The sequence below is a fragment of the Anguilla rostrata genome, chromosome 3 (assembly GCF_018555375.3).
Source record: "Anguilla rostrata isolate EN2019 chromosome 3, ASM1855537v3, whole genome shotgun sequence".
Classification (NCBI taxonomy): Eukaryota; Metazoa; Chordata; class Actinopteri; order Anguilliformes; family Anguillidae; genus Anguilla; species Anguilla rostrata.
The window spans coordinates 42,843,522-42,859,744 of record NC_057935.1 but is presented as its reverse complement, the minus strand read 5'-3'; the positions used below and the strand labels follow the sequence as shown (position 1 = coordinate 42,859,744).

Genomic DNA, 16,223 nt, shown 5'->3' with positions numbered 1-16,223 from the left:
ACTAACAATGCTGATGTTTTGTCTTCCACAAATAGTAAAATATATATTTTGCGAGTACTACTTAGTTTTAGTGTTACAGAATTATCGTAGGGATTGATACAAATAATAACAATAGAAAAATAAAGATATTTTAATTAATTTATATGGTTATATTAGATTATAGCACGTCCACAAAATGATTAATTTCCGCAAATAGAATAGACTACATTAAAATAGAAGTGCGGTACCATTCTAATCAATGTCGGTTTCACTCGGACGAAAGTAAGTGCAACACTCCACACGAAACATGGAAGTGCTAGAGAGGTGTTTTCAATATGCGATCTGGAAAATATGAAGTAACGGCACGCCTGCCTCAGTAGATCTGTTGTTAGATCATTGACACAAAGCCGTGAACAGGGATCAATAAAGATCTGATCTGGTACGTAATCAAATATTTCGCGCAACAGTAAAATTAAGCTGTTAACTAGCTAGCGGTAGCAATGCAAACTATGCAGTCTACCACCAGACTGTACCTGACTAGCTAGAAGTTAGTAGAGAGTTATGATATTAGAGAAACAAGACGGTAACAGACTGATTAGTAGCACTGGAAACTGGGAAAAATTAAAATGGTTACGATTCATTATTTTATTCGACAAGGCGCGTCACTCGTGACCGATTCCACATGCCATAATGTTCTTACTATGCAGGCGGTCTAGATGTCAACCCAGCCTACAACCTTGAACTTACATCTGCTGTTGCCTTGTGGCATGGTTGGGTAATTTGCTGGTGTTTTTTGATGTAGTGGTCAAACTGATGTCATATTTTCGAGACGGCTTTGTGTAACGCACAGATAAGTATGAAGTACGTTCAACCACGACCATGTCAACATTAAACCTTGGGCAAGGTGTATGCTTTTGTGGTTTTAAAGTCTAATCGTAACAAAGAGTCGCCTAAAACTATCCACTCTTTTGTTGGCTATAAAGAAAATTAACTCCAGTAACAGTTTTACTTGGGTAATGTAACAAGCGCAGGGTCCAACCATTTTGTTTCTATCCAAAATTCAGATATGTTAGATAATGTTTTTTGCACCTGTTAATATTATCTTTTATCATATTTACAGTGTGTAGCATGTTCAGTAAGCATGCTAACCCTAAGACAGTTTTCAGTGCAGACTGCTGCCCTTTTTTAAACTCAATGCTAGGTCAGCAGTTTAGACAGGGGACCGTCATACAGTTCCCAGCTCACCCTCTGACTCCACCTCCTGCTGTTTGTTTCGATGTTTCCCTATGTCTCCTTCCCATATTTGCAGTGTACCCCTCCAGGCGAAAGCTGTGACAGCAGACCCCTGCGGGATGTTCTGTCCAAAGGCCTGGGTGTTGCTGCTGGCCAAGCCTGCGTTCTGGGCCGTCCCCCTGGGGCAGCGGCACACCCACACCCTGGCCTCTTTTCGTGAGGCGTCTCGTCTGCCAGAGAGGAGGCTGCGGGGCCTGCTGTTCCCCTTCAGCGAGCTGGAGGGTCACCTGGCCCCCGGAGTGCGGCGGGGGGAGTTCAGTCTGTTCCAGCCCAGCGTGAGGGACGTCTCCAGGGCCGAGCAGCTCTTCACCCCCTCCCCCAAACACCGCATTGACTACTTCACCTCTGCTGTTAGGATGGACCATGCACCTGGCATGCAGCAGCCTGAGGTCAGCACAGGTGGGTGGGCGGTGGGAGGAGTTGAGTGTGGAAATAGGGCAGTTTGGTTTGGTGGGGAGGCTAGCAAATTGGCTGGGTCATTCAATTAGGTGGCTGTGGTCAAACGGGTAAGTCAGGAAACTGAACAGTTCCTGACTTAAACATAGGAAATGCAGCAAAAATGTCTTTTAATAACATCGAGCTCAGCTGTTTCTCAGGTGGTTCTTACTTGATCTTATATGACTCATGTAAACATAAAATATTTATTGTGTGTCTCTTGCATCAAACCACATTCAAAACATATTCTGTTTAAATTGATGTTTGATGTGCTGTCTAGTATTAAAGTGCAGATAATCATTATGGAAAACATTTTTATGTATAGTATAATCAGAGTAATAATAATAATCATTATTTCTGTTTGAGACTAATTAAATCTGTATGTATTTTATCCACCTGCTTTATTCTGCACCTGCTTCCTGTTGTCTGCTGAAGGGTTTTACTCATACACCCTTGATGCAGAAATAATAGGCAAATTAGTTCCTAGTCCTCCCTTCAAAATAAAAGCCAGTGGAGCCTCCCTTGGTGTCGGTTTCAGCCTGCCGCAGACATGAGTGGGCCAGCGGGTGCTGCCTTTTAATGTGGGACCACCTCTATGTCAGAGCCCTTCTGGAGAGTATAAATCTAATTATCGCTTCATTGCGCCGAGAGAGAAAATGGCTGTAGGGGGCAGCGAAGTTCTGGAGAAACACTGTTTTTGCCACACTTTTTGTCCTACCTCTGTGGCCTGAGATTGTTTTTTGGACCCTTGGGGGGAAGGGGTTGTGCAGTCATCGCTTCTGTAATCTCCCACAGAAAGCTGGTCCCCTCTGGGTCCTACACTACAATATTAATCACTGAAATCAACTGAGAAATGGGCCTGACGGTCTATATACCTTCCCCTCATAAAGAGAGGGCTCCCTTAATCTTTGCCATATCACCCTGCAGGTCGAATCACAGAGACATTTCTGCTGGGAAATACGTCCCGGTCCATTCGTTTTCCATTGAGCAAAGAAATGTGTGCCGTCTGAAGAAAATAACATGGTTTAAATGTTAGTAATTGTTGAGTCAATCTGTCGACCTAAAATTAAACTGCACTGCAAGCACCTGGAGGGTCTCATTTAACCGGTAGCATAACAAAGCATCAGAACCGAGTTAGTAAATCATGTCGGTGATGCCGGTATCTAGTTAGTTTCTTGTGAAAGGGCTTATTGCCTGGTCTGAGATGAGATATTGACGTCTACAAAACAGAGGGCCTTGGGAGCTCAATAAGACTTAAAACCTGTCCATTGATCTTTTAGCTTAGTGCTAATTACTTTCACACCAGTTCTAAGATTTAGAACTCAATTAATTGGCAAGAAAGTATAGTGCTTCCCTTTTTACCCAGTTTGTCGCTTGTACTTAGACTGTCTGGCCTTGCCTAACCTTCTGACTAGACTTTAACAGTTTTAGTACTGAACGTGTGTCAGGGATATTGTGTGCGTGTGCATGTGTTTGCGAGCGTATGTGCACGCATGCGTTAAGATCTCTCTTTCTCTTTCTCAGGTGTGTTTCATAGGTAGGAGTAACGTGGGGAAGTCCTCTCTAATCCGCGCACTCTTCTCCCTGGTGCCTGGCCTCGAGGTCCGGGTCTCCAAAACGCCGGTGAGGAAAAGACTGTCTCCCTCTCTGCCTTCCCTTCTTCTCTGCATCTCTCTCTAAGTCTTCTTTCTTTGGCTGTGCCCCCTCTTTTTGCAATTCTGTCTTTCTCTCCATCATCCTTAATTCCCTCACTGTGAGCATGTTTGGGTCTATGGTCCACACAGGGTCACACAAAGAAGCTCAACTTCTATCGAGTGGGAAAGGCTTTCACTGTGGTGGACATGCCAGGCTACGGCTACAGGGCACCTGAGGACTTCCGGGACATGGTGGAGTCTTACCTGGAGGAACGGACAAGGTATGGCCTTGAGCTTCCTCTTTAAACTCCAATCAAAAATAATTCTTTAACATGTGGGTCCTAACCCACATCTTTGGGCTATACAGTTGAATAATAGCAGTGTACTGCCATTCAATGAATCAGAAGCACCAGTACTCAGTATGCCAGTGGTCACATTCATGCAGGTTTCTATGTTTTTTTGGACAGGAAAAAAGGAGCCTAAACAAAGAGCCAAAAAAGCAGATTACAACAGGCAATGACCCAGTCTTGAACTACAACAAAATAATTACTCCTGTTTCTTTGAGACAATCGTGTTTCGGTGTTTGACGTTTGTGTTGTTTATTGATCAAAATATTTACTCAGCCATTGGTAGCATTGCGAGATTCAAAGAGAAAGCACTTCATTTTAATGAAGTCAAGAAATGTCGTGCTCTAGCTAGCGTGCTCGACTTGAGTAAATAAGAACAGAAATCACTCCTAGGGTTTTTTTTATATTAGTAGCCTGTGTGGCAAAAAATTAGTTTTGATCAGAGCCAAAACATTACTTTACTTCATCTGGCTAATCCCACTGTTTCATTCTGCTTCTGTTGCAAGTGTCATAATGAAACAATGAACGACATGTATTTATTATGTTATTATTGTCAATTGGCATATTATGGCAGAATTGTTATTTTTATCAAAATGCATGTGTAAATTAATGTAAAACAGATTTTTAAAATGCTCTGTGTTCCAAAGATGCGGCAATTCGTGGGCTAGCGCAACCACTGTACGCACCCGACCCTGGCTTTAAACCGTAGTGTGCATGCTTTGTTCTGCGGCTCGCGTTTTATACAGCTGGCACAAACTTTGAGCTGCATTGCCGTGCTCTTGCTGCTGCGTTGTCACGTCCAAGCTTTCGAACGCAAATTAAATCTTGAGTGCACGCTCTATCGAGGCAGTGACAGACAGCCCATTATTGATGACTGGCAGGAAGAATAATGAAGGCATATTCTGAGTTAAGCTGGCATAGCACTTGGTGTAGTTTTTTTTGTTTTAAAGGGATAGTTCAGTTTCTGGAGTTTCAATTTCAGTGTGTGTCTAACCGTTTGTCAGACCGTTTTTGTGTGCTGAAGGTTATTTTAGATATTTCTAGAAGTTTCTAACGACCTGTCGACTTCATGATGGCTGGTTTTGGGGCAATCGTGAGTTTGTGGTTTAAAGAAAAAATATACGCTGCAAGTGACTCCACAGCAGTTTGCACAAATAAATTATGTCTCCAGATGCTGTACAGTACATGTGGGTATTTCCTGAATTTTTCCAAAAATTATGTTGAATCTTATTTTCCTGTGATGTATGCAGCCTGAGACCTGGTATGGAGTTGTGTTGCATTTACTGGGCTCTTGATAAAGAAGGTCACTGGAATCATGAGCTCCATTACATACCAAAACATTTTGGCCAAAAACCTGTTTTCCTCTGCTGGGAAGCTCAGACTTGGCTGCAAATGGGTCTTTTAGCAAAACAGTGTGTCTCAAGCATACCTCAGATTCAAGCAAGGAATAGTTAACCGACCACAAAATGACTGTTTGGCAATGAACAGCTCAGTTTCCAGAATTGAGACTCCAGGCGTGATCACGTTTGTGGTTTGAATTGCAGAAGGGCAGTGTATAAGCGCAGACCAAATGTAATATATATTTTAATTTATATATATATATATATATATATATATATATAGAAGGATATTGGAAGATTTTGTATGGAGAAATCGTTAAAAAGGTCCCCCGATATGTTCACCAGTTTCATGAACAATGCTAATTTACAGAAGAATGGCATTAGCCAACAAAGTAAACCCACAGGAATATTAATAAAAACATCCAGCTGCTAGCATTGCAGGAAGAGTGAGTTAGCATTACTTTCTCCTCAGTGAGTACATGTATTAGTCCGGATATTTCCATGTCCTGGGGGGGTGCGGGGGTTCGATGCGGTTGACATTAAAAACTTGCACGCAAAGCGGTCATAATCTTTATTGGCTTGGTGGGTGGTCAGTCATGCAAATAGGTTTATGCTTTTCATGCATGCAGTCAGTTAATGATAATATTACGTAACTGACGCCGGTGAAGCGTGGAGCTCCACGTAACCGCAGGATTCATTAATCCCACCGGGTGGCGCTCTTCTCACGTTTTCCAGCCTGGTGAGGACGTTCCTGTTGCTTGACGGTTCAGTGGGGCTGCAGGAAGTGGACAAGATTGCCGTGGAAATGTGTGAAGAGCTGGGATTGCCCTACGTGGTGAGTAAAACCGACATACCTCTTGATGTTGATGCTGTATTTGTGCACAACAAGCATTTTTGCGCTTGCTAAATTGTTTACATGCGTGAAAGTTATATTTTGAAAATGCAGAATTCACCAGCTGCTCTGGACAGGAAGGAAATGCTAGTTATAGGTTCATTACAGCTATGGAAAACGCATCACTTTAAGAATGCTTAAAGATTTTGCATATTGTTAAACGTAGATAAGTAATTAATGGCATTGTGGGATCATTAAGCTGTTTCAGTATAACTATGACCATGTCGACTAAGTAATGGCTGAGGGCCTTTCTTCTTACAGTAGACAAGGCCAGGGTTATGCAGTTTGACCAAGAGCAGGAACATTGCTGAGTATTGATATGGTGCAGTCCTTCCTGTATTTCCAGGGCTTGCCAACAGGTGGCACAAGTTGACCGATTAACATGATTTTTTACTGATTTTTACAAAGATTTTTTGTGGGGGTGTCTGTAGATGTGTGCTGTGTTCATACTTGGTTGTACTTGTAATCTTTTCGGTTTGGTGAATTAAAGCTTGGTTCTGGTTTAGACTTGGTATGCCGGAAACTCTGTGAGACCGTAACATACAGCATCTCATCTGGGGATAGAGTGTTGTGTAGCATAGCTGACACTTGAAGTGATTTCCTAATCTCACTGACTATAAACTGACCTTAAGGGTGCTTTATTGCCATTAAATGTCTCCAGAGCAAACAACGCTTTTAGACATTATCACAGTTGAACAGTTAGGAAACACTGTACAAACAGAATAACTTTGTTAGTTAGCAAAAGTAATACAATTGACAAACACCATTAAAAAAACAGTAAAAATGACCACAAAAATGAGCAAAGATTGCTTGAATTATGTTTTCCTGTGTGTGGGTCTTCACTCAGTGTCCCTCAGGTTATAGCAGGCAGAAATGTATTGTGCTGCTAAATATGAGTGACCGTCTCTTCTTTGTTTCCCCCTCCCGTGCACTCTTGCCTTCGGCGTCTTGTGCAGATTGTGCTGACGAAGATTGACAAGGGCAGTCGGGGGGTGCTGCTGAGAAACCTGCTCCAGCTGCAGGAAGTCATCCATAGGCACACAGGAGGATGTTATCCCCAGCCCTTCCTGGTCAGGTACGACGGAAGGCTCTAGAAGAAGGGATTTAAGATGCCCTTAACCAGTATTACAGTATTGTTACAACTGCATTCAAGGCTTGACTAGGTGGCTTCATGTTTTGTGAAAATTTGTTGTTTGTTTTGGCAGTATGTGCATGTTATATTCCATTACTGATTTGATTTGAATTGAATTTCATAGTGCATAAGACAAAAAAAATGGTGTTACCAGGTAATAGGGTGAAAGGGGAGAGGTTGGGTGGGGAGGGGGGGTGAGGTTCTTTTATTTTATTTTATTCTAGGAGGAAAAATTAATGCCTGAGAGAAGACTTTGAATAGTTGTAAAAAGCATTATGTATTTGGCCTTTACATAGTGGTTTTACAAATGCTACAGTTTTACAAAACCGCTTATATAAATGCCACAGGCTTTTAGGACACAAGGTTTTTAAATCGCTTTTCAGTTCTTCATCTGCTGAGCTAGTGTGTGAAAAAGGAGTGGAGAATCAGTCCAGTCAGTAATTCATTCTTCTTATTTCTGTCACCACTAATCAGTTAGCTGGCTATAGGCCTTCAGATTAGATTAGATAAGATCAGATAAGATAAGATGGCATTCGCACATATGATGCGATCGGCAGGGCAGCAAGCCGAATGCTCTTGCCACATTAAGATCACAGGCACTCAAAGGGCAGGTCACCGACGGGGAGGCCAGCCAGAAGCTTGCTTCCCAGATAACCCCCTTGATAAGACAGGGACACTGACGAGCTACCACATAGCCGCGTACTAACGATGGGTACGAGTAGTGGATTGATCGTTCTTTTTTATTGTCTCTTAAAGGCTATGCGTGTACAGCTAAACTGTGTGTTGGAACTTAGCTCAATTTATTTATGATATGTAAAAAAAGAAGAAACGCAGTAAAATGGAGGATATTTCTTCATCTAATATAAACAGAATAAAATAAATATATATTTTGAAATGCTTGTTTTGATTGCAATTATGCTTTTTGTTGGTAATTTGTTGTATAAGCTGGATAATGTACAATCGGTTGAGCAGGTGCTGAAGGAAATTGCTCGTCAATTGCAATGAAAACAGTTTGTGTCAAAATATATGATTCCATCGCAATGGAAACATTACTCAAGTATTCCAAATATCCCATACATTATCCCAATAAATGTGTCTTTCTAGTACATGAACCAGGTTACCTAACATTAGTCTGGTTTTAAGTCCAAATTGTCTCACAGCATGTTTGTTATCACAGATAGCTAGCTAGCCAACTACTTACCTATATTGTATATAGGTACAACTATATTTAAAACAGAGGCTAAACTATTACATTGTCAAGCTATAACTAGACTAATTACTCCCTATACAGTCATTTATGGACATTAAGGTGACACTGTTGCAAGTATGATATTGTAATTTGGTTTGCTTGCTCTAACAGATTTCCACTTTATTTATCAAGTCAGACCGATGCGCACTTATTTATAACGGTGATTGAAATTTTGTAGGTGCTATGTCATAGCAGGGCATAAAATAATGCAGAAAAGTCCCAGCGAATCATAATTGTGTATTCCAAGCCATTGTTCAGTACATAGATTTTGTGGACGCCCCGCATTTGTGAATAAAATTATTTGTATCATATATCTGCCACTGAGTGTGTTTATTGACATGATTAAGACTATTATGATGGAAAAGCTTGAGGATTGATTTGATTTGTGCTTTGTTATTTGCATGTGAATTTTCTATACAACAAATTGTGCCGCCCAGCCAAGATATGTTCTAAAAATAGATTCTTCGATTTGGAATTGAACACATTATGCGAACACTCGATCCAAGAAAATTTTTTAAATCGCCATCAATACCACATACAATGAACTGCCTCCAAGACACACACCACACACAGCCATACATGCTGAACTTCACACACACATGCTTGTACACACTCATTGAAAGGCCTTGCTAGCAAGCATGCACTCAGACACACAGCCATTCATGCACCTGTGCTCACTCTCTCTCTCTCTCTCTCTCTCTTTCTGCGACAGCTCTACACAGTTCTCCGGGATTTACCTTCTTCGCTGTTTCATTGCACATGTGACCGGGAATCTTGACCTGGAGATGGCAGTCAATCAGGGAACGCCAAAGGGGGTCAGGTGACCTTCCCCTCCTGGGGAGGGGGGGTGTGACTGTACATACTGTAAGAAGAAAAAAACATTTGATTGGTTTAATAAAAGCAGTAATGCAAATATGTTTGTGTTTTTCTCCTATTTCAACAAAGTCACCCTCACCTGCTTTTACAGCAGCAATACCACAGTGTATGCACTCCTATGATGCTCTTGTCTGTGAATCTACAGCAAAGCCAGTGGCTATTTTACACCCAAAAGGCCACAAAAATACAACAGAAAAGCCATTGACTATTTTACACTCTACAGGCCACACAGTACTACAGCAACATCAGTGACTATTTTACACCCTACTGGCCACACAGTACTACAGCAACATCAGTGACTATTTTACACTCTACAGGCCACACAGTACTACAGCAACATCAGTGACTATTTTACACTCTACAGGCCACACATTACTACAGCAACACCAGTGACTATTTTACATCCTACTGGCCAGACAGTACTACAGCAAATCCAGTGACTAGTCTTCACTCTACAGGCCATGCATTACTTCAGAAGAGCCAGTGTCTATAGGTTGCATAGTGCTATACAGTAGGAGTGCCACTGACTGTTTTACACCCTACAGTCCAAATAGTACTGCATGAAAGTTTAGGACTACATCCCACCATTCACACTTCTACAGGAGAGCTGGTGGCTATTACACCTTTCCACACAGTACTACATGAGAGCCAGTGTCTATTTTCCACTATGGATGGCACGTGGTAACAGCAGAACCAGCTGCAGTTTCATACAAAAACATAGCATTCACAATGAGACATGGTCATCCTGCCAACAGTCTCTGCACTGCCAATGTGGCATTACAGCATATACAACACCAGTGCAGGCTGCCACAACCAGGATTCCGGCTCATCCACTCTATGGAAGTGTCTTAACAGAATGAGCCATCCAGCAGCTCCCTTTATTTATCGATTTGCTTTCAGTTCCTCCGGTTTGTCTTCTAATATTAATTGTAATGTCTTGTAAGAATATGTGAGGTATTTCTGAATTAATTTAACTGGGGTAGTTACTCTGGATGGGCATGTACTCAGTAACTACAGTGTAGTCTTTTCTGGTGTTTTTCATTATCCTGGATTACCACAATGGCCTTGCAAGGTTCTTTTGACTGAAGTGTCTAGCAAATGATTTTTAATGTTTGTTGATCCTGGAACACTCTAAAGATGTTTCCCACGATCCCATCAGCCACTGTGTGTGTGTGTGTATGAGTGTCTGTCTCTGTCTGTCTGTGTGTCTCTGTGTTTCTGTGTGTCTTCCCACCCCATTTGAATTCCTCCACTGAACTTTGAGCCATCAACCTCCAACAGGAGAACCTCAGCATGATCAGCTTTGGGCTTTGGTTAATGTAAGTGTGAGCATGGATCCCTCATTTCCTGCTTCCAGAAGAATACTCTGTCTGTTGTCAGTGATAAAGTCCACTTCATCTCATCTTCTTTTTTAACTTTTTTTATGAAGGAACTTAGAGTGACACACGCAGAACCATAACCTTGTGTGTATGTACAGGTATGTGTATGTGTGTATACACATTTCTGCATACATGCTTGCATGTGGGTGTGCGTATCCCATAGGTTACACGCATCATCATGGGCGTGATGCATGACAACTGCCTGGAACAGGACAATAAAGATTTTAGGGCGTGATAAACTTCTTTTTAAAAAGCAGATGCAATTACATTTATTGTCCCCCGAGGATGAATCAATGACACTTATTTCCCTGTGTAAGTTTGTCACCAGCCTCATAAAACCATGTGTGCAGGTTAATTTTTTCTCTCAGAATTCTCCCTGTCCTCGGTCAGGTGGGTATTAAAAGGCATTGGTTCACTGAGAGGGAGCCCAGTGTGCTGCTTGTTACTGTAAGTGACAGAAGCTGGTAGACGCGAGAGTCTTCTGGAGAAGTCCTGCACATTTTGGGAACACTCCGTCGCCAACTTCCTTCAGTTGGATTCTACCTCCCAGGCTCAGACTCCCGGCTCCACCATGTCCGCCCTTGCCTCCTCCTCCGCGGTTCTCCCTCCCTCCTGCTCCTCCAACGCCACCCTGTGTTCGGGCACCTCCTGCCTGGTCCCTCCCAGCAACTTCAACGAGATCCTGAGCGTGGTCCTGAGCGCCGTGCTCACGGTCATGCTGGCCATGGTCATGTTCGCCATGGGCTGCACCGTGGACATCTACAAGCTGTGGGGCCACATCCGGAGGCCCTGGGGTATCTTCGTGGGCTTCCTGTGCCAGTTCGGCATCATGCCCTTCACCGCCTTCGCCCTGTCCCTGGCCTTCAACGTGTTGCCCATCCAGGCTGTGGCCATCCTCATCATGGGCTGCTGCCCCGGCGGGTCCAGCTCCAACATCCTGGCCTACTGGCTGGACGGGGACATGGATCTCAGGTGAGAAAGGGGCTCCCGCGCGCTCTGTGTCCGCCTGCCTGCACTCTCTTCTCCCTCCTGCCGAAAGGCAGTCTTTCCCCTGAGAGGGATGGATGCTTCCCCTTCCCCTCTCTCTTTATCGCCAGGGTTGTGTGTGCTTAGCTCAAATTTTCCAACTATGTTGAAATGTTTGGTAGAGCATGGTGTATTCGGGGTGTAGTTTGTGCGGCTATGGAGGGCTGTGAGATAAGTTTACTGTAATCCACAATGAAGGGGTAAGGGCTTTTTTGTAATGTGTTTTGGTTGATATACCTTGCTTTTTCTTTCTTTTTGCGAAGGATGTCAAGTCTTCCTCTCTCTCTCTCTCTCTCTCTCTCTCTCCTATCTTTCTTTCTCTCTCTCTCACTCTCTATGGTTAATTCCCTATGTTTTGACAAATTTGACACTGTACTAAAGACTCATATTTTTGCTTATCTCATGCAAGTTATGCATATGAAAATACTGCAGTATATGTGTGATTTGCAATCTTAATTTGTGTGTGAGATTATTTTACAGTAACAGTAAGGGTGTATTTGTCCATATTACAGTATCAGTATGACAACCTGCTCCTCCATACTGGCCATGGGAATGATGCCTCTGTGCCTGCTCATCTACACCTCCGTCTGGACTTCTGCAGACACCATCCAGATCCCCTATGAGAGCATAGGTAAGGCTGCTATACCATCAAATCCCCTACATACTATACCATCCAGGTCCCATACCAGAGCATAGATAAAGCTGCTATACCATCCAATCCCCTACCTACTATATTATCCAATCCCCTTTCAATGCATAGATCTTTTAACTTTACCAGAGCAAAGATAAGACTTGTGCATTCTATGACCTATGGACAGGATCATATGCATTGTCTACTATCATCATACATACCCTCTTCAAAATCATAGTTAAATCACCATCTATATGCAAAATATACTTACATTCTTCTATACCCATTATATGCCCTAATTACAAAGGAATATTGTGTGTATATGACTGCCCCTCGTTCTGTTTTTAATACGCTTTAAATGAGTCAATTTGACTCAAACCAGACACCAGTGTTTGACTATTTATGTCTTATGAAGAGATGAAATATATCCCCTATGTAGAAGACAACAGATAAACTTCCTACTTTATGAATCATATCCCCTGTGTACATGCTTCTGTTGTATCATCCATATTGCCTATGTATGAGGCAATTGATGCAATTATGCTATGTCATAATGTGGAAGTTCCAATGTAATGTAGCTTGTTTTTGGTATTAATATGGAGGTACAATTTCTCTAAAACAGAAAATGTGTAGACTGAGCTCAGCACACACTTCTGTGAACATCGAATCTCAGAATGCAAGCACATGATGACTAAGAATAAGTCATTAGACCAAATAAGCATGTGTGGCTAAATGAGACATCTGCCTTTTGTGTGTAACTGGGCCTTTGGGGAGGAGTCATGCGACTGGTCTCTCCTTTTTTTACACAGGTATCACTCTGGTATCTCTCCTGATCCCTGTCGCGTTAGGGATCTACGTCAAGAATCGGTGGCCCTCAGCCGCAAAGAAGATCCTCCAGGTGAGAACTAATCAAAACACTCCTCTTCTTCTACTCAGGAAAGAAATCATAAGCATAATCACAAATACAGAGGGATTACTCCATTAAAAAGAGTTTGTAGCAACTACCGAAAATGCTTGGCAACTGATACCAACAAGATTAAGCACTATAATGTACTATGCTTTTATTCTTACATATTATGTTCACAGTGAATTAAACTGATGAGTTTTGGCCCTCAAAGTAAAATATTTTTTTAAGGTCTACCTTCTTGAAACGCTGTCTCTGCCTTTGAACTGACATGGCAGTATGTCATTGGCCTGTGCTGACGGCTGCTGTGCTTGACAGGTGGGCTCCATCATGGGCATTGCCCTCATCGTCATTATCGCGGTGGTGGGTGGGGTTCTGTACCAGTCCTCTTGGGTCATCTCCCCCTACCTCTGGGTCATCGGAGCCATCTACCCCGTGATAGGCTTCGGCCTGGGCTTCCTGCTGGCCCGCTTTGTAGGGCAGCCATATTACAGGTGAGCCTCCACTTGTCCGTCCGTCAATCTCTGCGGCAGGTAATCACGTCTGCTACCACGTGCCTGTAAGATAGCAAGCACAGACGCGTGCATATGCGTGCATGAGTCAGAGCACACATTTATATACAGTACACAGGTGTGTGTGTGTGCATGTGTGCATACAGTATATGACTGTCTCTCACCCAGGTGTGTGTATGCGCATTTTAGTAAAGAAACAAGGATCCTCTCTGACCCAGGTGTGTATGCATGGGTGCGCGTGTGAGTAGAAGTCTGACTGACCGAATTGTGCGCGTGTTCTCCGCATGCAGGTGTCGCACCATCGCCTTGGAGACGGGCTTCCAGAATGCGCAGCTCTGCAGCACCATCATCCAGCTGTCCTTCTCTCCTGAGGAGCTGGAGGTCATGTTCAGTTTCCCGCTCATCTACAGCATCTTCCAGCTGGTGGTTGCCGTGGGATCAGTAGGAGGTGAGGGCTGGTTGCTGCACCACTTTAACATTTAACTGCTACGTAAAATCTTTACCAGCAGTGCCTTCCCTAGCCTTTGGGGGACCCTAAGCAGGATTTGATTAGCCCACCACCAACACAACATTATAAATACTATATATTTTGTTGGTTATTGGGTCTGACCGACTCTGTTTACCTCCTTTTGTACACCTAATTCAACAGTCTATAAAACAGCAGAATTTGCCATATAACCACTGCATACAATCTTTACCATTACCTTCCGCTTTCTTACTCATTTATACTATATAACACTATACACAAGTGATCTTCTGCGACTTGTTCTGAACCGCTGAGGATATTATAAGTGCATCCTCAGACAATAGCTAAATAATCTGTGCATTTTATGAAGAGAACAAAAGGGTTTGATTCCATGGTCACAAAAAAACAACATGGCACAACAGGCTGATCTCCCCTCCCTCCTTCAGCCTACCAGTTGTACAAGAAGCATTGCCGGAAGGCGTCGCCCCTTGAAGACTGCGAAGGGGCGGAGCCCAGTGACGGAGAGGAGAAGAAGGAGCACGCTCTGGAGAACGGCGGGTTCCAGTGCGACGAGAACGGCAACTTAGACGGCAAGTTCACCCCGCTGTGAATGCGTGAAGACCACGCACGTCTCAAAAATGCACCTGATTGGAGCACAGGCACCTTATGCCCTGACCCCTGCAGGCCACTCTCATGTACTGCCATTTCAACTGACCAATAAGTGCAGGGTTTTTGTGGACATTTCTCCAAAAAAAAAAAGACTTAGCTGAAATTGATGCAGAGTAACAAACTGACGCATCAACTAACTGGCATTTGTGTTCCATCCTGGTCCATGGACACTGGCCTTTGAGAAGACCTGACAGAGTGAAAAGTTTGAGGGAGAGCTGTTTGGTTGCCACACAGGAAGTCCATCGCACTCACTCTTCCTTGATGTTGTGTGCTGGATTAGAGTTAGGAAGACTCTCATAAACTATGGGACAATGGCAAGTGGAATTTTTAAAACGGCAATTTTCATAATATATACTTGTAAAAACAAAACTAATTTATTATGTTTACATGCCGTCTGCATATAAATATAAAATAAAATTGTGATTATTACAGATAACTCTATATGTAATAACCACATAATTGTATGTCTTATTGGAGGTTTCAATTCATGAGCATTGTAATATTTGTCATATGTATATTTATTGTGTATTAATTATTAATCACAAAGTTAAATATGAAGTTTTATAGTTATTTCCATCAGTTTGATGAGTTTAAACGGTCTAAATTTTGTTCATGTTTTCCAAAATAATAAATCTATATTCATTATGTATATTTATTCAAAGGCCAATTCAATAAAGATTTTCTGTTTATACATTTCACGCATTCTGATGCTTTATTTAATTTCTTTATTTTTATTTATGCATACAAACGTACAGTAAAAAGAAAGACTGAATAAACAGAAGTACCATCAAATTAAATATGTATTCTATTGTATTCATTTTGCTTGTCTTTGGAGGTTAGGATACACTTCAAATATCACAGAATCTCTTCGTGTCAAAGTGTCCTTGAGCAAGACACCTAACCCAGCTGCTTCCAACGAGCTGATTGGTGCCTTGCACGGCTGCCTCGCCGTTGGCGTGCGAGAGTGTGTGTGAATGGGAGAATGAGAGACATTCGTTGTAAAGTGCTTTGTGCAGTTGTTGCTGGAAAATGCCCTATATAAATGCAGTCCATTTACCATGCTCATAATAAATATTGGCATTAACTGAGCCCAAATTGTGATCAGAAATACATTAATTTCTATTTCACAATTTGCTAAATGCTAATATTTACAATGGATTCTTTGGCACAGAAAAGTCATTCTATGCCTAGTATCTAGGGGCTAGTCTTAAAATTCAAGACTGAAAGAGTATGTTCTTGCTTCAAGTCAAGACTGAAAGAGTATGTTCTTACTCAAGAGTAAGAGTGTGTTCCATGAAACCGCACTACACATACAAATAGAAACTGATATAGGGTGTCCTCATAAATGCCAGTTTATAATTATCTTACAATTTTTTCTGAATGCTTAAACACTAACAGTGATTCTTGAAGCACTATCTTTGAAACCATTAACACCTGTAGCCAATGCATTTATCAAGTG

General features: G+C 42.3%; 2 protein-coding genes across 3 annotated transcripts; both read left to right on the top strand.

The window, feature by feature from the left end:
• Window positions 1-223: 223 nt before the first annotated feature.
• Window positions 224-9,214, top strand: gtpbp8 (GTP binding protein 8 (putative)). Of its 2 annotated transcripts, none has more exons than XM_064327744.1 (7): window positions 224-261; window positions 1,289-1,661; window positions 3,232-3,330; window positions 3,492-3,622; window positions 5,764-5,863; window positions 6,877-6,995; window positions 9,014-9,214. In XM_064327744.1, exons 1-7 carry the CDS (start codon window positions 239-241, stop codon window positions 9,123-9,125), a joined length of 957 nt encoding a protein of 318 aa, XP_064183814.1. In that variant the 5' UTR covers window positions 224-238; the 3' UTR covers window positions 9,126-9,214. The 2 variants fall into 2 exon arrangements, with proteins under 2 accessions (XP_064183814.1, XP_064183815.1); XM_064327745.1 differs by lacking the exon at window positions 224-261 and adding an exon at window positions 268-418.
• A 1,639-nt stretch (window positions 9,215-10,853) lies between these two features.
• On the top strand, window positions 10,854-15,442 carry slc10a2 (solute carrier family 10 member 2). Its single transcript, XM_064327743.1, has 6 exons — window positions 10,854-11,528; window positions 12,095-12,213; window positions 13,023-13,111; window positions 13,436-13,611; window positions 13,920-14,077; window positions 14,542-15,442. The coding sequence occupies exons 1-6, from the start codon at window positions 11,128-11,130 to the stop codon at window positions 14,703-14,705; spliced, it is 1,107 nt and encodes a 368-aa protein (XP_064183813.1). The 5' UTR covers window positions 10,854-11,127; the 3' UTR covers window positions 14,706-15,442.
• The last annotated feature ends 781 nt before the right edge of the window (window positions 15,443-16,223 follow it).